Below are 27,292 nucleotides of genomic sequence, written 5' to 3'. Positions count from 1 at the left end.
GTGTCTGCACACTTGATAACCAGCCATTTCCCACAAAGGTAATGACTAAACCTTGGGCCAGAATTACTTAATATAACCTGCTTATCTCCTCCTCTTTTAAAAATTTTTCCTCTTTTATATCATTTCCCATTTCTGTATTCTCTGATAGTCTACACTAGTTCATTTGAAATTGACTGGTTCTTTCAATAATCTGCTAATTGCAGGATTTGCATTCTGTTCACAGTTGCTCTTTCAATTATAGATTTTTCTACCTAAACTAGGGAGAATCCATTAATGATACTCCACAGTGTTGTCTGTTTATGTTTTTATTTCTTATTCTGCAAATTTGTATGGTATGGGAAATTTAGGTGGGATTAAAAATTATCAACATGAATAATTAATACAGTAGAATTATTAAATTATTATTCTGTAAATGCTTATTAATACTTATTTATTCTGTCTATAAAATGAACCAACTAAATTATCACTGGCTGCATGAGAAGAGGTTTTATAAATTGCCTTGGCTTCAGTCAAGAAAAAAAAATCTTCTAGGCTCAGTGTTAATGTTATTTCAGAGATTATGTAATTGAGTAAACAAACCTTAGGTTTGTTCCTCACCTGAAAAGATAAAAAAGAGACTAGGCCTTATGGGCATTTTCCTCTATGATCAGAAATTCATAAACAATCCTTAAGAATTTAAAAGGGGGTATGATTAAGTTAATGCAAGCAGAAAATATTTTCTTTTTTTAAATCAAAGTAATGACCACTATAAGTATGTAGAATGACATTTAAAAACACATGGTTATTTTGGTTTTGTCTTAAGACTGAGTTATCGCCAATATAAATGTTGAGAAGATAACTTAAAAAGCATAAGTTAAAGAAAAAAAACAGATTGAGATATGTTTTGGATTTAAGACTACTCCTATCAAGAGTAGTAATGAGGTTTATAAGGTCAACACATGAAGTGTGGATGCCTGCATTGTTGAAAGTTCAGGTGAATGTTGTCAATACAGAAGAGTTTTAATGAAAAATTGGAAAGACAAAGGCTATTCCTATACACATAAAGTGAAATTGAGGCAACTGATTTTCTAGATGTTTTCCACAAAATCAATTTTGACTTGCAAAATTCTGAAAATTGCTCAGTGACCTCTCTTCCTGCCTATACAAAGACAGCATCTAAGGTGTTTTGTAATGGAGTTCCTTATTCTAATTTTAGCTTTTAAGTAAACTATGGGAAATTTCTACTATTACTAGGGTCTTGGGAGCCTTCAATTTGTAAAGTGGTTTTATGTTGTGGAAACAGGTGGGTGTTTTGGAAACATTTTTGGATTCAAAAATGGCATTGGAGAAAGAATTGTAAAAAGTACTGTTTGCTTAGGAAATCTCATGTCAAGCCAGGGAAGGCCTCTTGCCCTGCCCAGGTACACCTCCTTCAAGTCTTTTCAATTCTTTTAGACAGACACATTGTTGGACTTTCCTTTGATTAATAATTAATTTTGGTTAATAAATAGCCTCTTTTAAAAATATGACTTCCCCCATTATAACTAGTATGTGTTCATTAATATTGTCTTAGAAAATAGAGAGTTTCCCTAGTTTCATCTTCCAAACAATCATTGTTAATATTTTGGTGCATTTCATATTGGTTTTTGATAACTATTGGTTTTATTTTCCCCATAGTTGTGATTATCCAGTCAATAACACTTAGCAATTTTGTTTCACTTTTTAACATACCTCTCCCGTAAATACACAGCTTTTTTTTTTTTTTTTTTGACAACTTCAAAGAAGGAACATGAGACTTCACAGCATTCCTGACTTAGTGCAGTTTTTTATACCAGGTTATTTCTCTCTTCCTACCTACCCAAGATATTGTGTTTGACAGGTGCTTTGAATGAAGGCAGAAGCCTGGTCCTTGAGGAGCTCGTGGACAACTTGGGAAAAACTATCAACCAAAGGATGAGAATTTTGACAAAGAGGGAGAACCCTGGAATACTTGGGGAGATGTGACAGATCAGGGCAGAACTATGAAAAGCATGAGGATTACATCTTCCAAGATCATCAGAGAAACGAGTACAGAAAAAAAGGGGGGAAGTTACCAAAAAGAACTCCTCAGTATGACATTTTCCTAGGTAAATCTGAGGGTGTTGAAGTCAGAGTAACCATTGGCGAGAGGTGTTGACCAGGGAAAGAGGATGAAGAAACCTCATCTTTATCTAAATGCTGGTTGCATAGGTGTATTCACAGGAGAATCATCATCAAGCTATACACTTCAGATTAGCACACTTGATGGGAGTTATATATCAGCAAAAAAGTGACGCTTCCCCTTGGGCTGCCCTTCTGCTCCAGTGGGAGAGGCTTAGAGTTGGTTTCTTCTGCTGTCTCCTAAGCTGCATCTCACTGTTCACAGGCACGAGGACTCAGGCTTGGCAATTACTACCGTGGCTCTGCTATAAGTTGAAAAGCCTTTTGTGAACTAATTTTATACACCTTCTAAAGTTAACTCTGCAGGGAAATGCAGTTGACTTACAAAAGAACATCAGGGAGGTAATTCAGCAAACATTTATGGACCATCTCTACTGTGTAAAAATGGACCTTTGTTCTGCGAATGTCTACAAGATGAATGAGACCAGGATTCTATTGTCAGAAACTTGTCCCTTGGTTAGGGTCTTTCTCATATTATTATTGGGACAAGTTTTAATTTTCCAAGTTTTAGAAATAATAAAAAAATAGTGTTTTATGAAAAGATACCATCTTGTGCTGCTGTCACAGAATACCACAGAGTGGGCAATTAATAAATGATTTTATTCTCTTATAGTTCTAAAGGCCGGGAAGTCTAAGATTAAGGTGCTTGTCTTAGCACCTTTGTTTCTGATTCCAAGAAAGGTGCCTGACTGTTTCATGTTCCAGAGACAAGGAATATTGTGTCCTCATGTGGCAGAAAAGAAGAGAGAATCCCTCTTACAAGCCCTTTTTACAGTAGCATTGCATTTGTTTAGGAGGGCAGAGGCTTCGTGACCTAAACACCTCCCCAAAGACTCTGTCTCCCAGTGCTGTTGCATTGGGGATTGAGTTTCTAACATATGCATTTTTTTAAGGAACACAATCAGCCCATAGCAGATGCAAACATCATTAGCTATCATAGAAATACAAATAAAACCACAATTATATGCCACTTTATTTTATTTATTTATTTTTAAATTATTTATTTATTTTTTAGTTTTCGGCAGACACAACCTCTTTATTTGTATGTGGTGCTGAGGATCGAACCCAGGCCGCATGCATGCCAGGCGAGGGTGCTACCACTGAGCCACATCCCCAGGCCCTATATGCCACTTTATACCCACTAAAATGGCTATAAGTGTTGACAAGATATGGAAAAATTAGAATCCTCATACACTACTCTTGGCAATGTTAAATGATACAGCTGCTTTGGAAGACAGCTTGGCAGTTCCTTAAAAACAGAGCTACTGTATGACCTAGCTTTACTCTTTTAGGTATTTATCTAAGAGAAATAGAGACATAAAGGGCCGTCACAAAACCTTTTGCATGAATGTTCATAGCATCATTATTTACAATAGTCCAGAGGTGGAAACAACCTAAATGTGCATCAATTGATGGATAAATAAAATATGGTATGTCCATACATACAATAGAATATTATTCAGCAATAAAAAGGAATTAAGTATTATATATTCTACAACATAGATGAAATTTGGAAAAATTATGCTAAATGAAATAAACTAGTCACAAAAGACCACATATTGCATATTTCTATTTAAGGAAAATGTCCCATAATAAGCAACTATGCAGACAGAAAATAGATTAGTGGTTGCCTAAGGCCGGGGAGAAGTAGGAATGGAGGCTGACTGCTAAATGGTAAGCAATTTCTTTTGGAGGAATCAAAATATTCTGTAACTGATTGCATTTATGGTTCTACAACACTGAATACACTAAAGATCTTTAAATCATACACTTTAAATGGTGAATTTTATACTATGTGAATTACATTTCAGTAAAGTTGTTTTAAAATATTGGCGTCTCTGAAGAAAGCACAAGTTAACACTACCATTTAGTTAAAAATTAAGAGGTACTCGGTTAAGAGGTACCCTGAGGAAGACCACTTGTGTATTAACCTGGGTTAACTATCTGCTAGCTGTGGGATGGTGGGCATGTTATTTATCCTATCTGTGCCTCAGTTTGCTGTCTGGAATATGGAGATAATGGTATGGCCTACTTCATTTATAGGTAGATATGCACACAGGCCTTATGCATAACTGTAGTAATAAGCTCATGAACAGCATTTTTGATCAGTGCTTAATAAATGTTAGCTATTATTTATAGAGCACCCAAACATTTTAAAAACACTCATATACATTTTTTTTCAATTTCATAATGCAAATACTCCAGGGAACTTTCTTTCCTTCTGCCTCCGTAATGTTTTGAGCAACTTGTTTTTGGCACTCAAAGCTCTGCTCACATCTGGAGCTCTCTTACCACTCCTCCACCCATAACACTCAGGGTTTGTCACTATTTAATTCTTGCTTTCACCTAATTTCACAGTCCGTTCTTCTAATAAGTGTTTGAAGAGTAGATGGGTTTACCCTGTTTTGAACATTATACAATGTATGCATGTCTCAAAACGCTGCCTGGTATTTGCTCCATAAATATGTAAAATTGTTGTGTATCAGCTAAAAAATGTGACCCAGCCAAGGACATTTCCATGTTAAAAGCAAAATCTTAAAAACCAAAAGAACTTGTAGCATCCAAAACACTGGAAAATCCCCAACCACATTATTAGAGAGGCCTGTTCCAATTATTATGGTTCTGACTTTTTTGGTGATTAGCTTAGTATTTGGTATGCAAAATGTGTCTACTTTAAAATTAGCTTAAAAGTTCTAAAATTTAAGAATCATCTCCTTTGTACAATGTATACTTTTTAGGTTTATGAGATCTCATGCTAATAATTTACTTTAACTTTGAATATTATGAGGTATCTTAGTTTTGTCTTCTTTCAAAATAAAGCAAAAAAAAAAGTCAACACAAAACATTCATATTCCTTCCATTTTGAAGGAGACTTCCAGACAGCCATGATGATCCCTCCAGATCCTCTCCTTCTCCTTCTTCTTCCTTTCCCTTTCTCCTTCTCCTTCTTCTTCCAGGGATTGAATCCCTGGATGCTTTAACACTGAGTTGCACCCGAAGCCCTTGTTTTTATTTTAAGACAGGGTTTCACTAAGTTGCTTAGAGCCTTGCTAAGTTTCTGTGGCTGGCTTTGAATTTGAAATTCTCCTGCCTCAGCCTCCCCAGTCATTGGGATTACAGCCTCCCCAGTCATTGGGATTACAAATGTGTGTCACCAGACCTGACACTTCCAGACTCTTGTGTGTATAAAGCACATATACATACATATAAATAGAATTTTGGTAAATTAGGATAGGAATCATAACTCATTGTGTGCCTTCTCCTAACTAGCAGTGGTTATGGTTCTTTTCTGATTTTTTTTTTTTTTTTTTGTTCTGGGGATCAAACTTTGGGTCCTATACCTGCTAAAACTGCACTCTACCACTGAGCTGTATCTTCAGCTGACATAATTTATGACTTCATTTCATTATATAGATACTATTTAATCAATTTGCCCTGACTATTTAACAAATATGCACTGGATCATCATCATCATTTTTCTAGTACACGGACTGAACCCAGGGACGGTTAACCTCTGAACCACATCCCCAGCCCTTTTTTTGTATTTTATTTGGAGACAAGATCTCACTAAGTAGCTGAGGGTGGCTTTGAATTTTTAAACCTACTAAATCAGCTTTCAGAATTACAGGCATGCACCACTGCACCCAGCTTGGATCATTAACATTTACTTAATTATTTCAAAAGTGAATGAAATGCTAGCAAACTAAAGTAAGCAAGACATTTCTTCCAAAATTCAACCTTTGAACCTGGTGGTACAGTTTTGAGTTCTATAATCTAGGATAAATATTGAAACCTGAGGATTCAGAGGAGGACAGTAAACAAAGCATTGGGAAATAGAAATTGAAATTATTTAAACTTAAGAACAGAAAGCTTAAATATGGTTAGAGTTACATTTATAATATATAACTCCTATAATCCCTGTTAGCACCTGTATTTTCACTATATCACTCTCACATTCTGTCCATATTAGAATAATTATCTTAAATACCTTTTCCCTTCTGGCCCAAGATCTCCCAGAGGAAATTATTTTCTATTTCCCATGCAGTGTGTGCTATTTGAAGCATATATTTTTTAAAAAAACTCAAGTTGAATATAATCATGATACTTCAAAGGACGAGAGCAGGGATACTTTGGTCCTGCCTCTAGTCACAATGTTAACTTTTATGAATTTCTAAAGGAATTGCCAGGAATGTGACCATAAATCTTGCTAGTATGCTCTTATTTGTTTCTTACTCCCAAGAAGAATTATTTAAGGGCTTTTCCTCACTGTTTTGCTCTAATAAATCAGGTCTTTCTGTGTAATAGTACTGAAATGTCAACACATTTGTGTTGAAATAATGACCCACGTGCTAATATGAACTTCATGAAATGTTAACTAAATGCTTCTGTATTTACACAGGTATATTTACTTGCTGGATAAGCATAGTTGGAAGTGTTTCATTTAAGTGTGATGATCTGCTAGTCTTGTGGTGCAGCTGAAGGGTAAGTTTTCCACACTGCAATGTAAGTCAATCAAGTTTTTGTTTTGTTTTTGACTAAATATCTAGGAGATACCAAATTCATGTATTCAAATTATATTGCCTTAAATTTCCAGTGATATTATAAAATTTTAGTCTCTTGAGCAGTAACATTTTGGGTTGTTTGAATCACAACTTCCCATATTGGATGACAAAATTTCTTGGCTGGCTTATGCCTTGCTAAACTAGGTCTGATTCTAGCATTGTTAGTGGCTGTTTGTTCAAAGAAAACAGAAATTGTCTTTGATTTGATCTTCTTTTTCCCTTTGCCTTTCCTTTCCTTCTTTCCCCTCTCACTCCTTCTACCCTTCTTTCCTCCTTCCTTCCCTCCCTTTCTCCTTTTTGGTAACAGGTATCAAAAGAATCAGATCTTCATTTAATAAAAACTTGATGTTTTGTTTCCTTATATGTTGTCCCCCCCCCAAAAAAAAAAGCAGAGAAACAAGTAAACAAGTTTATAAACTCTTTTTTTTGAGAGAGAGAGAGAGAGAGAGAGAGAGAGAGAGAGAGAGAGAGAGAATTTTTTTTAATATTTATTTTTTAGTTCTCGGCGGACACAACATCTTTGTTTGTATGTGGTGCTGAGGATCGAACCCAGGCCGCACACATGCCAGGCGAGCGCACTACCGCCTGAGCCACATCCCCAGCCCTATAAACTCTTAATTTCTCTACAAAAATCAAATTAAGTTAAAGCTATAGGACTCAAATGCTCTTTCCTTGAAACTGGGGATTAAACCTAGGGACACTATCACTCAGATACACCTCCAACCCTTTAAAACTTCTTTTGAGACAGGGCCTTGCCCAGGCTGGCCTTGAACTGTGTGTGATCCTCCTGCCTCAGCCTCCTGAGTCATTGGGATTGCAGGCGTATACCACAGTGCCAGGCTCAAATACTCTTTTTAAAACAGCTTCTCCCTGGCTGGGGTTGTGGCTCAGTGGTAGAGCACTTGTCTCACATGTGTGTGGCACTGGGTTCGATTCTTCAGTACTACATGTGAATAAAATAAAGGTCTATCAACAAACTAAAAAAATTTGACTTCTCCTTTCTGAATTCCACTACTTCTTAGTACAGTGCCTGAACATAGTTCAATAAATTTTAGCCATTAGATTTTTAAAAAACAGTATTTTAACATTAAAAATTCACTCAAAAAAAGTTAATGATGGGATAGGAGTATAGCTGAAGCTTAGTGTGTGCAAGGTTTCAGAACAAAAAACAAAAAGAAAAAAGTTAATGTGGGTACAGTTACTATAGACAATACATTTGATTTTCAAAGGGAAGGAAAAAGAATTGCTATTTCCCTTCCATTTTGATTAAGATTATCAAAATCATCAAAATAATCGAGATGCTTATTATATTACTTTTAAAAAATCTAATAAAATAGTCTTATAATTCCAAAATAAAATAGTGAACAGAGCTAAGGACTTTTTATGTTCACAGCACCACCTTCAGGAAAGAAAAGTGTTCTTTTAATTTATTCCATATGCATCCTTTGAGGAGGCTAGACCAAGTACCTAAACAGGTGTGATAATAATAATGTTTTAGTTTGTCATGATAATGTCTGTTATTTCATTGTTTTGGGAGGTACCAGGGATTGAACTTGGGGGCACTTGACCACTGAGCCACATCCCCAGTCCTATTTTGTATTTTATTTCGAGACAGGGTTTACTGAGTTGCTTAGCGCCTCTCTGTTGCTGAAGCTGGCTTTGAATTCGTGATCATCCTGTCTCAGCCTCCGGAGCCGATGGGTTACAGGTGTGTGATAGTGCTCACGGCTGATAATGTCTATTCTCAATCTTTCAGCCTTACTGTGTTCAATTTAGAACAACAACCTGTGAGTCTAACTTTTGCAATGAGGCATTGAAAAAAATGGGTTAGAGATGAAATGTATATGATTTCTAATTTATTCTGTTTGGAATACCAAATTTAGATAATCATATGTAAATTATGGGAATTTTATAAATCTCCAGGAGATTTAAGGGTCTCCATTGATAATCTGTTCTTTTAACCAGTCTCATAAGGAAATATTCAATTATATAAATAATGGGATTAAGCAATTACTCACTTTAAATACCAGAAATGGTACCCAGTGAATGAACAATTAGTTGAGGAGGCCAGTGTGAGTCAGATTAGACAGCAGACAGCCTGAGGGAAGAGAAGGGAAAAAGCTACTAGAACTCTCTAGGGCTGCATTGTCTTTTAATACTGTAGCCACCAGCCACCTGTGGCTATTGAACACTTGAGATCCAGATGGTAAGAATTGAGGTGTGTTGTAATTGTAGAATACCCACAGGATTTTGAAGAACTAAAAAATAAATAAAATATATCATTAACAATTTTGTATTGATGACATGTAGGAATTATATATATGTGTGTGTATGTATATATGTATATATATGTATATATATATATATATATATATATATTTTTTTTTTTTTTTTTTTTTGTTGTTGTTGTTGTTGTTGTTTGTTTTGTTTTGTACCAGGGATTGAACTCAGGGACACTCAACCACTGAGCCACATCCTCAGCCCTATTTTGTATTTTATTTAGAGACAGGGTCTCACTGAGTTGCTCAGTGCCTCGCCATCGCTGAGGCTGGCTTTGTACTTGCAATCCTCCTGCTTCAGCCTCCTGAGCTGCTGGAATTACAGGCATGCACCACCACGCCTAACTGAAATAATAATATTTTATGTACATATTCAGTTAAATAAAATGTTTTAAAATTAATTTTACCTATTTAACTTTATATTTATAAAATATTTATATATTTATATTCATAAATATAAAATTAAAATTTATTTATAAAACCTTGGCTATCACAAGTTTAAATATGTGGCCTAAATTTTATTTCTATTTGCCTCTTATGCTCTGGGGCATATGAATTATAGTGGAAGCAGCACTCAATCACAATAGGTGTTTTGAGCACACGACATGTGTTTGGTGCTGTACTAAGTGCTCATAAGAAAGCTGTATGGTAAAGTTCTCTGATTACTCCTGTTTTTACCTGGTAATTGAGGCTGACATTAAATAACTCTGTAAGATATCATAGCTAGTAAGTAGAATAGGTATTTGAAGTAATTTGATTCTATTCTAGACTACACTCTACACCTATCTGGAATAACCTTAACTTGAAATCATAGAATGCAGAAAAATATAGAGAAGAAATTTTAATTCAAACTCAAAATAGCTGGGAGATATGAGGCCAAGAAAAGTTAGGTGACTTGACTGAGATCTATTGTAGTTGAGTCTCATGTGACTTATATCCTCATTTGCTGTGGGTTGAATCATTTATACATCCTAAGCAGGAAAAGATGAGACTGTCAGGAGAGCAAATGATTTGAGGGGTGGATATGTTCTGAAAGATCAAGAGAGGAAGTGATGGGTAAGAGCAGAAATTAACTAGGTCAAGGAGGAGGGACATTAAGAGGGAAAAATACACAATGAACTCTAGGTGAAAAGGAGTACGACTCTTTCAAGGGAGAATGCAAGGGCAAGTGTGGATCCAGAGCAGGCTGCTGAGGCAGGCTTTTAGGTCTTATTAAAATGAATCTGCTTTTTTGTTCACTTGTTTTTTTTGCTGTCCTGGGGACTGACGCAGGGCTTCATACATACTATGCGAGTGCTCTACCAAGGATTCTAGTTTTTGGGAAGTCAGAAACAGTGGAGTGACATGATCTTATTAATCTGCTCTTAAATGAGATCACTATGGGCTTTACTGTTAAAAAAAAAATAGAGTCGGAAGCAGGCTGCTATGGCTGTTGTTAGAAGCAAGTGATTTTCACCTTCAGCAGCCTCTGTGCAGTTTCATGGCATGGATTTACTTAAGGGAAAATGCCACACATTTGGATACAGTCTTAGGACTTTTGTAACTGATGAGAGAGCAATAGGAATGTAGTATTATTGTTCTGCATATGAATATATGGTGGTGCTTTTTAATCATTACCTCTCTCCTTCCTCCATAACAATATTTGGAAGAATATGTTTTTGATTTTTTTAAGGATAATACAGATTTTTATATTTGGCCCAATGAAGTGTTATTTTGGTAACTTATGTATTGCTCATAGCCTGTGAAAGTTGTTTTAGACTTTGATATTGCTCCCAGACATGTTGACTCTTTTTCAAATCATATAAATATTTGGGATGATAGAAAAATATATTAGAAACAACAAATACACAATAAAATACAAATGACAAGCCATAACAGCTAATGGGCTAGCTACTAAATTGAAAAGATGGACTCTATAATATCCTACATGTAATTTTTCAAAGATAAAATTCGGCCAGGTGGCACACATTTGTAATCCCAGCAGCTCAGGAGGATGAGGCAGGAGGATCCTGAGTTCAAAGTCAGCTTCAGCAACTTAGTGAGGCCCTAAGCAACTCAGTGAGACCCTGTCTCTAAAATATTAAAAAGGGTTAGGGATGTGGCTTAGTGGTTAAGCACCCCTGGGTTCAATCCCTAGTACCAATAAATAATTAAATAAATAATAAAAAATTTGGTAATTTTTCTCTTCTCTTTTTTTGTGTGTAGATGTGTGGTTCTGGAGATTGAACCCTTGCCTTCATGAATGCTAGGCAAGAGCTCTACCACTGAGCTACATCTCCAGCCCTAAGGGTAAAATTTGGACCATTAATTATTCCATATACCTCATTTGATCTCAAATAATGTTTTTTAGAATGCTTAAGATATAATTTCTACATGGATCCAAGTCATATTTAATTTGGGTTGTGATTCATGTAGACTTATGTATTTGAGTGAACATTTAAAAACTTAAGTACTATATATGGATTAAGTTTTTTCAAAGATATGAGATATCCTCATGTTCAAATTAATAAAGGTAAACTTATAGTTTTAAAAATAATTTCAATTTTTAAAAATGCAGTAACTAAAACAATTTAAAAAATAGCTAATATCCTCATGAGGGAAAAACCTCATTTAATCAAAAGATCAGTATACTAAAAAACAGAAGAAATGATAAAACCATAATATAGTCTGATATTTCTGGATCTTAGTGTTAAGAGTAAAGATGAAGAAAGTGGAACAAACTGAAAATGAAATTGAGAAGGAGTTAGTGAAGCTCTTACAGGCTGTGGAGATGATCAGTCTAGAGATTTCAGAGTGAGACTTCCTTCTTTACTCAAGAAAAACTAAGTTTCCCTCTTTTCTGTCTACCACTGCATCCCACAAATTATTAAAAGGATAAAAGACAAAGGCTTAGTCTTTGAAAATGCCTTAGTTTGCCTAGTAAGATTGTACAGAATTTAAAACAAAAACAAATCAAAGAGAAAGGCTTTTCTTGATATGACATATTTCATTAATGCTAAAATATATGTAGTAAGCAAAATATAAGTGAACATAATTTTTTTGTATCAGAAATCAGAACATTATAGGCCAGTTGTACTTTGAACACATGGTTTCAATTAGAATAAAGGAGGTATAATGGTTTAAAAGGAATTACAACAAAATCCTCAAGCAATGTAAGTTTTATTTATTTAGAATGCAAAATTTTAATGCATTTTTGGGCTTTTTGATCCTGATATGTCATATTTGAATTAACTGAATTTTAATGAAGGTAGTTAAATGATTTTACTATTTAGAAATAAATTTAATAAACTGAATAGTCAGGAAATTGAAGTAATAATTTCAACAATGTTAATATTTTACAAACCCTGTGGGTTAACAAAATTTCAATGACATCTAAATTTCTAGCCTGTCTGGTGGTGCACACCTGTAATCCCATCTACTCAGAAAGCTGAGGCAAGAGAGTTTGTAAATTTGAGGCCCGCCTCAGCAATTTAGCAAGACTCTGTCTTTATAACAAATTAAGAGCTATCTGTAGATATCTTGAAGTCAGACTGTGAAAATGATATAAAGGGAAACAAAAATTCTGTGGCCATATAGGACTCAGTTCCCTGCTCTCATGATATTCTGTTACCTAAGGGTATGGATAATATTCATTCCTAGAAAGCAAAAAGCTTAACCATTTTCACTAACTACGTTTAAATAAAACATTTTATTGAGATAATTGTAGATTCACATGCAGTTTTAAGAAATATGGTGTGATTCTGTTCATCTGTTACCCAGTTTATTCAATCATAACATCTTGCAAAACCACAGTACAATATTATAACCATTGACATTGATAGAATTCAATGACTTTATTCAAGTCTTTCCCAGTTTTACTGATACTCATTTTCATGCACATGCATTTAGTTCTATACATTCTTTCACATGGGTAGGTTCTGTGTATTTACCACCAAATTCAATATTCAGAACTACCAATCTGCTTTCCAGTTCCAAAATTTTGTCTTTTCAAAAGTATTATCTATGTGGAGTCATACAGTATATAACCTTTTGGGATTGGCCTTCCCCCCCACCCCCCAGCATAGTTCCCTGGAGATTAAAGATAGTTTGTCCTTTTTATTATTGAGTAGTATTCCATGTTATGGATATATCACTGTTTAACCATTCACCTGTGGGAGGGCACCTGGGTTGTATGTATCCAGCTTTTTGCTATTACAAATAACTTCCAGCTAATTTTTAAACAGATGAAGGAAATTTTGGCATATTTCAGTTGTTTGCAATTTTTGGTGATTGGCTCTTACCTTTTGCAAAGTTTTCCCCTAAATTTCTTTTCCACTTGATATTCATTCCAACATGTGTATTATTATTGCTATTTTGCAGATGAGGAAACTGAGGTTTTAGAAGGTATTGTTAAATGACTTGGCCAAGTTCACACAGCTAGTAGATGGAAAAACTAGGATTCCAACAGATCCTCTGACTCCAAAGCCTGTGTTCTTTCTACAAGTCTGTGCTACAAAGGAGCAAAAGGACAGAGGGTGTGATTTTTATGTCAGTCTAGGCTTAAAGGAGGTAATACAATTCTACAGAAATAAAAAGCAGAAACCTAACATATGTTTTGGAAGATGCTCTTCAGGGTCTCTAGCATTCGTACATGTCTTGCTGGATATGCTAAGGATGACTCTTTATTGTTTCTCAGAATTGACTTGCAGCAAGCCACCCTGAGGGCTGAAGTAACCTGAGACAAAAAACAACCTTGCTATTGCTTACTATAAAAGCATGAATTCTCCAAGCTAAGCGTTCCTCTCTTCTCTAATGCAGTCTACAGTGGGAGTAGGCATATATATTTGGGCCTTCTGCATCACCTCTGTGGGATATGGGAGCAAAGTGAATTAATGTAATCAGATGCTCATGCCTCTTGCTGTTTTGTAATAAAGCTTTTTGTCTCTGACCCAGGATTCGTGTATCTTCTGCTAACTTCCACGAAACAGTAATAGGCTAATTTATTAGATTATAATTAGGATAAAATCAAATCCCAGACCCAAAAGTTTGTATCTAAAAGTCTCTGTAGCCCCTGGAAAACCTGGGAAAAGAAGGTACACAATCAAGCAGTCACAAGATAGTTAAAAAAGAGAAAGCTGGATTTTAAATTAATCAACTTTTGGCATGGGTTTATTTAAACTGCCCCTTGAACTCTTCACCCTATGGCTTTGTAAAAGAAGACTTTTAGTGCTTCAGGCTCCAAATTGCTCCTCGGGTGGTACTCTAGAGCTCCCTGTATCTTAAGCTCAGGAATGCAAACTTCTCATGTGTTGGGGGCTACTTTTTCAGTGGGTCTTAGTGTTGTCATGATCATGTGTGTTAAGAGGTTGATTGACTGATTCCTGACAGTTTCCCAGTCAGGAAGTACTGTGAGGAAACACTACTTGGTAATTTATTAGCTGCAATGATAGGGCAGAGCTCCTTCTCTCTTGTCTCCTCCTTTATAAGTAACTAGACTTTAAGAGAGGAGTAACCAGACCAGTTATCACACTGCAAAATTTATGTCTGGGGCAGGTGGGCAAAGCATGTTTCCTCCATATTGCAGAATAAAGCTCTCTCTGCCTTCCTGATGTCAAAAAACAAAATAAAAAAGTTAATGACAGAGCAAGAGTGTTTCCTGGAGCCAAACCCAACTGTTCTCACCACTTCAGTTCAATTCTAGTTCTCCAGAAGTGTTCTTAATTAATAGCAATTATGGGGTACTTACATTAAGTAAGCTCAAGTCTGGTGAAAAAGCTTCAATGAATTCATTTACAATTAAGAAACATATAGCTGTCTAGAGTAGGGGTACTTCCTTGTTAGGGGCAAGTCTTCCCAGGCTTCAGCTCAAGTCATAAATCAGTTGCTTGGTGAACACAGAACTGAATACATTTACATGTAAATGTGTAATCTCTATAGTGACATAACCATCTAACTAAAGCAGCCATACAGATTACTCTTGATTTACTAAATTTCTATCTAAAAATTGGTGTGGAAGTTTAGAAATCACTCATAATATTTACTGACCATCTATTAGGTCAGACACTTAAACTACATGTAAATTCTGAATGTGCAGATCTGTTTTCTCAACAAGTGCTTTTTTATTTTTAAAATATTTATTTAGTTGTATATGAACACATAGTATCTTTATTTTTATGTGGTGCTGGGGATTGAACCCAGTACCTCACACATGCAAGGCAAGCACTTTACCACTGAGCTACAAACTCAGCCCCAACAAGTTCTTTATAATGACATATTTATTATCCAAATGCCCTTTTTAGTTCATCATTTAACCAACATTACTTCATCCCCAAAGAATAAAATTTATACTTTTAGGGATTTTATATTTTCTCTCTTGATCCTCATCATAAATCTGTATAGTATATAATAATCATCTCATTTTACAGTTGAGAAACCTGAAACTTAAAGGAGCCAAATAACATGTTTGAAGTTACACAATTAGCAAGTAGCAGCCCTGGGACCTGCCTTACTCCATGGAACCTTTGCTTTCCTTTCTACAAAGATCCAGATTGATTCAAGGAACAAATTATTGAGCACCAACCAAATGCAAAGCTCACTATGTGCAAAGTACTGAGCCAATCTCCAAAGAGGACAAAATGGGTAGAAAAGATCCTGTTTTCTTAGACCTTGCAATATAGTGGGGAACACACACACACACACACACACACACACACGAATTAAGCAGATTAGAGGTCAAATAATAGGCTATGGGAGCATAAAGAAGATAAAAAATCTAGCTAGCAGAATTTGAGAAGGCTTTTTGGAAAAGGTAGCTGAAATTTGAATAAAAAGATTTTGCCAGGAGAATATGGAGAAAAAGTCAAAAAGTGAGGCAGCATCAACAAAGATCTGAGGGCAGGGGGGAACTGGACATCAACTACATTGTGGGGATAGAAGGTATTGGAGGCATTGTGGGAGATGAGAATGGCAGAGATAAGTTCAATTATAGAGGGCTTTTTGTGTGAGTCAGAGAACTAGGAACTTAATTTTATATGTAAGGCAAGGATATCCGGCAGGGGAAGATTGCTCAAAACAATTTTCTTCTTCTTCTGGATCTCCACTATTTTGCATAGTGGAGGGCACTTTCTAGAAGCAAATAAATATGTTAAATTAATGGACTGGAAAAGGAATAGACTGGAGGTTGAGTTATCACGTTATTGTTATTGTCTGAGAAGATGGCAGATGTAATCAACACCACAGAGGGGAAAATGACTATCTGATCAGAAAGATAGTTAATTGGCTATTGGCAACAGGGCGCATACATAGGAGGTATAGATAGATGATCTGGGTAGAATAGGAATAGAAAAGATTCTTCCCTCGATTAAGTTGCTTTTGAAGTGCTGGTAGAATATGCAGTTTTTCTGGTAGCTGGGAGAAATGTAGATTTTTTGGGTCCAGAGCATTCACCAGCCAGCTTTTCTTTGAAGAAGTTATCCTCATATTATGTCTGATTTTATCTATTGCATTAACACATTTTTTGAACCAATTTCAGTTTGATGTTCTCCTTACATTGCCTTAAAATTGTGAGGAGCTGTCTTATTGTGGGTAGTAAACAACCCTAAGGAGAAAGTGGGGAGAAGAGCATTAAAGAAAATGAGGGGTTGGAGGTGAAGTGATCTGATTACCATGCTTTAAAAGCTGGGCAGACTTGACTCTCCGTCTTCTTTAACTGGGGTATGGATGTAGAAATAAAATTTGAAGGACAAACCCTGTACTTAGGAGTCAGGGAGTAATAGAATAGCATATACACTAACTATACCAACCCCCATCACAAAATAAGCCACATAACCCCAGGTGTCCGATTACTTTATTGACTACTCTAATGACTGGAGCGTATATATTGCAAGTTCAATGTCTGGGAGATCTACTGTTAGTAGCGCTATTTTGAGCTATATTACGCTGGGGAGCTGACGCGCCCTGAGAATTTGGTAGTCTGGGACACGAGGAGGATTTCCTTTCCCTTCTCTTCCCTTCCTGGCGACCTCCTCGCTTCACCAGAGAGAGGCTGCCCGCAGCTTTCCCCTTGGTCCAGTCCTTCCCTAGCACACACCCACTGCAGCTGTACCAGCCCAGCCGCGTGGCACTTTCCCTCAGACACCCCCAGCTCCGCTGCACCCCCCCCCCATCCAGGCGGGGCACGTGCCCCTGGTACCGTTGAAGCAAACTCCAACCGTCCCTTTTGTCCAGTAGGCGCGCGCGGGCGGGGCGGTCTGGCGCGCGAGCTGGGGGCGCGAGCCGAGGCGGGCGGGCGGGCAGGCGGGCGCGGGAGCCGGGCGCGGGCCCAGCGAGCGCGAGGTCGGGGGGCGGGAGCCCGTGGGTGCAAGTGCGCGCGGGACCATCCTCGAGCCGGCGGGAAGAGCAGCGCGCAGAAGGGGCGCGCAAAGCGGCCGTTGGAGTCGCGGATGGGGAGCTCTCCCATTTGCACTTGTGGTAGTAACTGAATACAGTGAAGTAGAAAAAGCAGAATGATAAGTATAACGGATCCCATTTTATGTGGGTAGATTCCTAGGGCCAAACTGTGTGTGCCCACGGATGTGGGTTAAAGGCACCGAGAATGGTCTGAGGATGCGATGGGGGAGGGAAGAGGTCCGGAGAAAGGATGAAGGGAGTTAGCTTTTTACGTTGTCTATTTCTGACACATTGAACATTATTATTGAGAAGGAACGTATAATTATGTAGTTAAAAAATCAGCATTTGGGAACTTTGGATACCCTCTTGGTTCCCATCCATAGGGATCTGCTTAGTCTCTCAGCAAAGCAAATTTGAGGGTCAAGAAAAATTTTCTGCACTTTTATATCTCTTCCTCACCGCTCCACCTCTTCTCCTGACACTGAAATCCTTCCCTTTCGCCTTTGCCAAGGAGTCTCCCTTACAGCCCGACCTCACACATCCTCCCTGCAAATCCGACTCTCAAGGAGGAGATATTTTGAAGCTAGTTAATTACAGGCACAGGAACATTTGAATTGACTTCGTTCCTAAATCATATTTGATAAAAATGGAGATAAATGTTTATAGGATATTTCCATTCCTTCTAAATAGTGTGCCTTAATGTTTTTATTAGAATGAACACATGATGTTAAGATTTTTCTCATTTTGAAACACTTTCAGACTTAGAAAAAAGTTACAGAATTTGTAAAAAGAATTCCATTATTTTCTTCCCACAGCTTCCCCAAATATTGACAATTTCTATAACTGTAGCACGATGATTATAACTAGGAAATTAGCCTGACTACTCCTCTTTAAACTAATTTACAGATATTATTCAAATGTCTACAATTTTCTGACTAACCAGTGTCCCCCCTCCACACCCCACCGCCCCTTAATCCAGAATTCAATCCAGAATCTTACAATGCACGCAGTTGACATGTCTACATAGTTTCTTTTAATCTGTGACAGTTCTTAGTCTTTCTTATGACTGTGACGCTTTTTGAAGAGTAATGGTCAATTATTTTGTGGAATGTCCTTCAACTTGAATTTGTCTAGTACTTTCTCACAATTAACTTCAGATTATGCATTTTGGGTAAGAATACTACAGAATTGAGTTGTTCTCTTCTCAGTGCACTATATCAGGAGGTACACAATACCAATAGGTCCCATTAACGGTGATGGCTAACTCTGATCACTTGATTAAGGTAGTATCTGCCAGGTTTGTTTATTGAAAAGTTGTGGGTTTTCTTTTTGTATTTAATTTTAGGGGTCACATATTTTTACTATATGCACAATAATTCAGCACTTATTATTATTATTATTATTTGGTACTAGGGATTGAACTCAGGGGGCACTCAACCACTGAGCCATGTCCCCAGCTCTATTTTGTACGTTATTTTGAGACAGGGTCTCACTGAGTTGCTTAATGCCTGGTTTTTGCAGAGGCTGGCTTTGAATTCAAGATCCTCCTGTCTCAGCCTCCCAAGCCGCTAGGATTATAGGCGTGTGCCACCGCGTTCGGCATTGCCAATGGATGCAATACCTTTATTTTATTTATTTTTATGTGGTACTGAGGATTGAACCCAGTGCCTCACATGTACTAGGCAAGCTCTCTACCACTGAGCTACAACCCCAGCTCTGCATTCATGATTCTTGATTGCAACAGATTACCGAAATATTTATCAAATAATGATTCTTCTATTTCTACTATCATGATGGAAATTTAAATCTGAATATTTAAATGCACACTAATTTTAAAGAAAGATTTTTTTTACTATTTTTTCCTGTTTTGCACTTGAAAGAAAAAGGCATTTGGACACTGCATATGTGTGCTGTGGAATTAATGACTAAAAAGTAATTTATAAATGTATTACAGATAACTTTATTCTAAGGAATGATTTACTGTTCTTAGTACTTGTAAGACCTTGGATTCTAAAAACCCCAATTTATATAGATTTAAGAGCTCAATAATTGAGTTGGTTTTATTCTTTGTACAAAATATGTACATGTAAAATGCAGTTAAAATGAAACAAAGATAAAAACAATTTCATATTATTTCCAACCTATTAATTTTAGTTGGCATTTGCAAAATTGATCATTTAAATTAACAATGCATCTGTCTCAAACAATGATTGTTCACTTTATTTAGCTTCAATGTTTGCTGAAAGGATTTACTGAAAGTTGGAATGAGTACACCTTTTGAATGCACTGCAAGGAAAGTGGAATTTTTGTGGTAAAACTTAGAGGTCTTTTGATCTGAGTTGTTTGACTATCAAACATTTTGGTAAATTCTCATTTGAAGATTAAGTTACCCTGTGAAGCAGTTTCCTTAACCTTTGTCATTGCGTATGGAAAACTGATCTAATATTGGGTCTTAAATCTTGATGCCATGCTTTTTTTTTTTCTTTCTTATTTTTTGCTACCATGGAAAGCAACAGAATGAGTTTTCACTTTTTTTTTTAAATCATGAACCCTTTCCCCAGAAAATGCACAAACTCACGTACTGCATTAGAGCATAATGAAATCTGATGTCAAATTGTGTGTGTGTGTGTGTGTGTGTGTGTGTGAGAGAGAGAGAGAGAGAGAGAGAGAGAGAGAGAGAGAGAGAGAGAGAGAGAGAGAGAGATATGCAGGAGTGAAAAGTGGGCTGCTAGGCCATAGAGTTTTCCCAGACACTATTTACACTCCTGCCATGAGGCACAGCTTGCCTTTCTCTGCAGCTCAGATGGGCAGCCAAAGCAACAGTCCATCTGGCTCCTGCTCATTCCCCTCTAGATCCCTTTCCCACCAGCAACATCATCCTCTCCTCCATCACCGAGCCCCTACTGTGCTCAGCTTTCTTACTGGCTCTTCGCTCCTTATCTCTGTAACCGGTTCTTTCCCCTCTCAGAAACCTCTAGTTTAAGAAGATAGCTCAAAAGCTCCAGTGACAGAATCTGACCCCTTCCTAATGGATGGAGCTGAGAATTTATTGAATATGTCAATGCTTTCCCTTCTCATCCACTAAGACGTCTTGCTATCTTTTCCCTGCTTGAAATAGAAGAAGAGCTGATAAGCACGATTGGGAAACAGGTCTAAGAATCAGTAGCTTTCTCAAACGGTGATCATTATCGAAGGACAGAAGATCACGGGTTAACTGGGTCCCTAAGATCCCTCGAAGGCAAGACGGGGCTGGAGGAAGATGGAGCTGAGGAAAAGGGACCAGAGCCCATTAGAACGAAACGTTTTGGTTTTGAAAAAGGACGGGTGAATTGCGGGAACCCGCTCCTTCGCCCGCCAACCACTGGTCCCTGCGGCGGGAACAGCCCTCCGCGCCAGTCCCAGGCTCGGGCCCGCCACTTCCCGCGGCTGAGCTTGGCGCTCTCCTGCGCGCCGCTGCAGCCGTAGCTCCGGTGGCGGCCGGGTGGGGCCGCGAGTGAGCGGAGGGAATCCCTCCCGGGCTTGACGTCACCGCAGCGCTGGCCAATGAGAAGCCCGAGACGGGGATTCCCGCTCCCGCTGCCGCCGGCCCGGCTTTTTAAATGGTACCCAGGGGAGCGCTTCTGGAGCTGTGGGAAGAATGGGGGAGAAGAAGGTAGGTGGTGAAATAGGAGGGACCTGGGGAAGGAGACTCTAGGGGTTTGACGATTAGGCCTTAAGTCTGGCTTAGCCCGGGGGTGGGGGGTCAAGCCGGAAGTGGTCGCGAAGAGGCCAAACTCGGGTCCCGCGAAGTCCGCCCGAGATGGAGTGGAAACTAGAGCGCACCGCCCGGCGGCGGATCCGGACGGAAGAAGAGATGCTGTGGGTGAGTAGCGCCCTCTTGTTTCCTCGCTCAACGCTTTAAAGGGGCTTCTCGACGAAGGCACTGCTTGTAACCTGCTTAGAACCAGGAAACTATTACCTGGTCTTGATTTTGAGTTTTCTAATTCTGGAGGTGCCTCACAAAAAGGTGAATGTGGTTTTGACAAACTCATGAGCTAGAAAAACTCCACACCTGAAATGATTTTCCTAAACAATTTCTCTCTCAATGTGTTACCTGTTTTCAAAGGAGAACGTCATGAAGGTGCTCTCCAATGACATGAAGCAGAAGAGAAGTCAAGTTTCTCCCAAGGTATGTGTCCAGGGCTTGCCTTGCTGTCTTCATTCTGATCTCAAGCAAACCAATTCTTGATACAAAAGGCATTTAGAGGAAGTATGGGCTTGTCAGGAAATATGAGAATTAAAAAACCCCCATCATCTCAAGTGCAGAATCTAATTACATACCTTTAAAGATTCAAGAAACTGAAGATCTCTGACAAATAATGGTATCTGAATGGTGCTGTCTAGTTTTTTATCTGAATGTATATGAATGATGCTGTAGTTTTGCCTCAGTAGCAAAGGCTGAAGCTTGGATGTGTCAGGTAGGCAGTGCATTGCTAGCTGGCTGTTAGAATTTCATCTTAACAGTTGCTAGTTGCACTCCCCTCTGCTGCATTCTGAAACATGCTTCCTAAAGAAATGAAAATGGTGCCATCTCGTGGACAATGCGGAGAAGTGGCATAATGCATCGCCCTTGAAAGATCCAGCCCAAAGGCTGTAAAAATCTAAAAAATTAACCTAACCCAAAGGCTTTTAGTTTCTCTTGTAATCACTGAAAAATCTAAAAAAATTAAAAATCTCTCCACATAAACAACCCTCATATGCTTTAAATCTCTAATTTTGACCATTTTTCATGTTTCTCACTGTTTTAATAAAAATTTCTAGATAATTTACAATTTTAGTTTCTATATTAAAGTGTGACACTCTAAATTGAACACATAGCCAAACTTTCAGAATGTAATGACTACTGTTATTTATAGTGGAAGACAACTAATGATGTTTAAACTTTAAAATTTTTAAAATAATGTTAAATACTGGAATATTCCACTTTAAATACTTTAATATTGATTTCCACCTCCCAGTTTGTTGGAGTTGTCTCTTACACCCAGATTATATATTATTATGACTCCTAGATATTTTACTGCCTAATAAAACAACTTATCTTTTAGTTAATAAGTGGAAGTAATTTGAAAAGTTATAGTAAGTAAGTAACTTGGTTAATTTGTTTGTGTTGCAGTAATGTATGTTCATTGTCCAATCATTTAATTGTAAAAAACCTAAGCATAAGTATTCTGAAAGCTAAATTTTTTTCATAACTTTGTTTTTACCTAGATTAAGGTAAATAATGATATTTCTCGTGGTAGTTGTGAGAAATAAGATATGCATATAAATGTGTAAAATTAAAGTTCTGTTCTGTGTTTCATATTGTGAATTTAGCCTCACTGACTTCATGGGCTGTGAAAAGCAGCAATGACCTGAATCAGGTAGGCAGTGTATTGTTAGCTGGCTGCTTTGGTCAAGTCAGCAGCCACAGCTACCCTGCCACTTGCTTCTGGATAAATTCCTCTTGTTAATGAAGTGCCTTGGTGACCTGTGTGTGATGGGTTGGCAGTGTATTGTTAGCTGGTTGATATATAAATGGCATCAGCTAACATGCAACTGCTATCTTATTGCATATACGATGAACATCAGAGTGTAATTAAATCTGTAATGTGTGTATTGTTTTGCTATGAAGCAGTGTACTATATACCATAACAGTTATTATTGTTATTGGTTACTTAATTAGAACACAATGGGCAGCCTCATAATGGTGAGGGAAGTACCATAGTTACTTTAAAAATTTCAAGTGATATTTTTGACTGGAGTCTTAGCTAAACAATATTAAAGTAATTGTGAAATTATATATTTTTTAAAATAAAATATTTAGAGCATAAAGACAATTTTATCTTTCCCCAAGTTTTCAACTGAGTCTTTTGTATTCTTTCTGGACTATCAATTTCTTAATTTGGCAGTAGAATAGATCGCTATGACCATGTATACATACAGCTAAAGGGAGAATTGAAGTAATTTCTCAGTGAGTAAGTTGACTAAAACATTTTAACTCAAAATATGAAGAAAACTGTGGATTTTTTTTTTGCTGAAAATTGAGTTGAATTTGGAATACTTACCTCCATTTTGAAAAAAAATTATATTTCATATATTTATTATGTAATATTTGGAGATACATGAGATTTAGCTTATGAAGTAGGAAGAACTGACCATAAATATAATTTTAAATATTTTCTCATTTTCTTGGAGGCCATTTTGACCTATGAAGCAGGGTCAGATGTATGGTGGGTCTCAAACATATGGTGTCCTAATGTGGACATTTGCAGCAAGTTAGTGCAACTGATTTTCATGATCTGATTTGAAATATAAGAAATATAGTACAATGTTTACATTATTGTATTATAAGTTAGTTGGTAATTTTTGTGCTTATTTAAATTTAAACATTTCTAGAACATAGGTTGAATAGGTACTGTAATTTGATGTTTATGCGTCTTACTACTTTCAGATTTCATTTCTGTTTTTGTTATTTGCCCAGTCTGATTCTATTTTTGGGGTCTTTGTGTTTAAGGATGCCTAATATGTAAATATTGTTTTCATTTTTTGTTGTTGTTGAGGATTGAACCCAGGGGTGCTTTATCACCAAGCTACTTTCTCCAGTTCCCCCCTTTTTAAACTTTGTATTTTGAGACAGGATCTCACTGAGTTGCTTAGGGCCTCACTAAGTTGCTGAGGCTGGTCTTGAACTTTTAATCCTCTCATCTCAGTTTCCAAGTCATTGGGATTGTAGGCATGTACCACCATGTCTGGCTTCTTTTCATCTTTTTCAAAAGATTACATTTTGATGTGTTATTTCCTGTAGATAGTCACTGACTTATCAATAAAAATAAAATCTACTGAATTTAGAGGGCTTGTCATTTGTGTTTTATTCTTTTTAAATTAAAGAGCAAGACACAAGACACCAGTATTTGTACTCAATTAGCAGAATACATATTTAAGCTTTCTTTAATTTCATATTACTGAGATGATGAGAAAGGAAAGAAAAGGAATAAAATGAAATAAAAATAAGTTAAAGAGATCAATGGGAAAGGGGAAAGATGAACACATCAATTAAAAAAGAAAATGTTTCCAAAGGTATGAGAGAGAAAGCCAGGGATACATGCTGGGAAGTCAAGGGGTAAGTAGAGGGAAAAGGGATTGGTGGAGTGGAAGGAAGCTCTACCGATGGTGAAGTATTTGGGCAGCCATTATGCTGTTCTCTGAGCTGAAAACGTAAATGCTCCCCTTCACTGACCTCTAACTGGCTTCCTTATCTCTTGCTCCTTGCTGTTCTTTATTCCTCCAAAAGAGAATGTGTCTCAACTCTGCAAAGTACGGCCCTAATAGTTTATCTGGAGAAAGGGAACAAAAGGAAGAAGAGCTTGATGGGTTAGTCTGTATTTGTAACAGCTAGTTGACTTTTTTTTTTGTGGTTCTGGGGATTGAACCCAGGGCCTTGTGCATGTGAGGCAAGCACTCTACCAACTGAGCTATATCCCCAGCCCCAAGCTAGTTGACTTTTATTATTCCATGGAAAAGATGACATCAGTCTAAGGAATAAATATGGACAGAACATCCCTTTATCAGTTTTATCCAAATGTTTGTTATTTTTTTCAAAGAAATACTGCTAATTAAAATGCTACTTTGTTCAGAAACCACCTAACACAAGGCAGTCTTCTGAAACACAATATTTTTAAAGAAAATATAGTGAAAAAAATTTTTTTTGGAGTGGGGGCTTTGTCTTTCTGTCCTTTCCTCCCTCTCTGCCTTAAATTCTCTTGGAGTTTTTTCTTTTTCTTTTTCTTTTCTTCTTTTTATCTGCAGACAGCCTAGTTAAGTTGAAAGATTTTAGTGTAACTTCATATACTCCTACATTTTTACATAACCTGTCAAAATAGTATATAACAGAAATAGAGTATGTATGATAGATTTTTGCTCTAGACTTTTCTCTTTGGAAATCCTTATGATTCCTTGATTAAGTCTTAATTTTTAGGAATTTTGATGTGCTAGAGCCAGTTTGTATTATTGGTCTGTGAAAATAAATTATTACATTTTCAGAAAATTTACAAATTAGTTATTAAATAAACCATTGGTAGACTGAAATTGGCCACAGGGGAGCATTCATCCTTAGGGAATCCTGAATGGACACATTTCCTTTCTTTCAAGGAAATACATAGGACACCATGGAAATTGGCTAATTCCCAAAGTCAGGATTCCTTCCTCCTCCAGAATCTCTTGTTGAACATTCACCAGCCACCACTATAGATGTGCTATATATGCTAGAATTAAGATTTATATATATGTACATATCCACATACTATAGATACACTAAAATTATTAAACATTTAAGAAAATGAAGTACAACTTTCAGGTAAATTCATATTTATTTCAGACCCCAATACTCTTTTGTTAAATCTGCCAAGAAATGATGATCAGGAATTATTATAAATTTTTCTTCACCATCCAATGAAACTATCAAACTTCAAGTAAAATTATTGGATAGGAAAGATGGTGAAATGAGACAGACGTCATTACCCTAAGTACATGTATGACTGCACATATGGTGCAACTCTACATCATATACTACCAGATAAATGAAAAGCTGTGCTCCATTTGTGTACAATGAACTGAAATGCATTCTGTTGTCATAACTAATTAGAACAAATACAAAATTATTTACCTCAGTTAAAACACATTTGGTTTTGCCCTTTTGCTTTGTCATGAAGAGATAAAATACCCTTTTATGTAATGCCTGATATTTTTCTGTTATACTCTTTAGTTTAGGGATACTATTGCATTCTGTGTTCCAGACAAGATTACAAGAGGACTGTTTAATTTAAGAAAAGATGGGACTTTTTCTCGGCATGTGTTTGTTCAGCAGTATTTGTTTTTTTTTTTTTTTTTAAGAGAGATAATTTTTAATATTTATTTTTTAGTTCTCGGCGGACACAACATCTTTGTTGGTATGTGGTGCTGAGGATCGAACCCGGGCCGCACGCATGCCAGGCGAGCGCGCTACCGCTTGAGCCACATCCCCAGCCCTGTTCAGCAGTATTTGTGTAAAACATTTGACTTAAGGGTGGCAATATATCAGCAAATGGCTCCACTCTCTCTGAGCACATGTAGCCTCATCCTTAGGGAATCCTGAATGGACACATTTCCTTTCTTTCAAGGAAATACATAGGACACATTTTTAAAGCCCCACCTGCCTGCTGTGGATAGCCAAAGCCTAAGGGGAGACTGACTATTGAAGAGGCAGTAGGTTGGATAAGGCAACCAGGGTTGGAAATTTTTAAATGAGAAGTGCCTTTATATGGCTTTGGAAAGAACTAAGGCAGGGTGGGCATCTGAATAACATTTGTGGGGACAGTGAAGACCAGTGCATCTGTTACCGTCTGGCAGTGGGGACTTGCCTGTGTGGGGCTGGCACATGCAATTCTGCTCACACCCTTAATGAGGCACACCAAAACACCCTGGCAGTGCCATTGTGCTGAAGGGGAGCTCAAGGAAGTAAGTGGGGGCATGAGGCAAGAATGCTCTGGAAGCAACACTTGAAGGGGTTACCTGGACTAAATTTTTGTTTAGAGGCTCGGAATTCAATTGCTAAGACTCCGGGGTAAATTGCAAAGGATACCTACTAGAAATCTAGTTAGATAGCTCCTGTGTCTTTGCCAACATCTAGGCTAGTTCTGATTTCTTTTCTGCTAAGTATATTCATTGACTTTTAAGGGGGCTCTCTGTTTCTTTCCGTCCTCTACTTAATTTGTAGGTGAGGAAACTGAAATTAAAGTGACAAGTCACATAGTAGCTGAGAGGGGAGCAGATTTGCTGATACACTAATCTGGCGTTCTTCAGGCTATCCCTGTAAATCACTAGGATGGAAACTGCTCCACCGCCACCTACTAT

The 27,292-nt window shown here is 37.3% G+C and overlaps 1 protein-coding gene across 1 annotated transcript in view; it reads left to right on the top strand.

The window, feature by feature from the left end:
* Positions 1–21,185: 21,185 nt before the first annotated feature.
* Cdc20b (cell division cycle 20B) overlaps positions 21,186–27,292 on the top strand; it is a 47,182-nt gene continuing 41,075 nt past the window's right edge. The window contains exons 1-2 of the mRNA XM_026385957.2: positions 21,186–21,248; positions 21,492–21,554. Of these exons, the coding sequence (XP_026241742.2) occupies positions 21,186–21,248; positions 21,492–21,554 (126 nt within the window). The remainder of the gene's footprint in view (positions 21,249–21,491; positions 21,555–27,292) is intronic.

This window comes from Urocitellus parryii, chromosome 1 (assembly GCF_045843805.1).
Source record: "Urocitellus parryii isolate mUroPar1 chromosome 1, mUroPar1.hap1, whole genome shotgun sequence".
Classification (NCBI taxonomy): Eukaryota; Metazoa; Chordata; class Mammalia; order Rodentia; family Sciuridae; genus Urocitellus; species Urocitellus parryii.
Note: the sequence above shows the minus strand (reverse complement) of the source record. Positions and strands in the feature narration are given on the sequence as shown.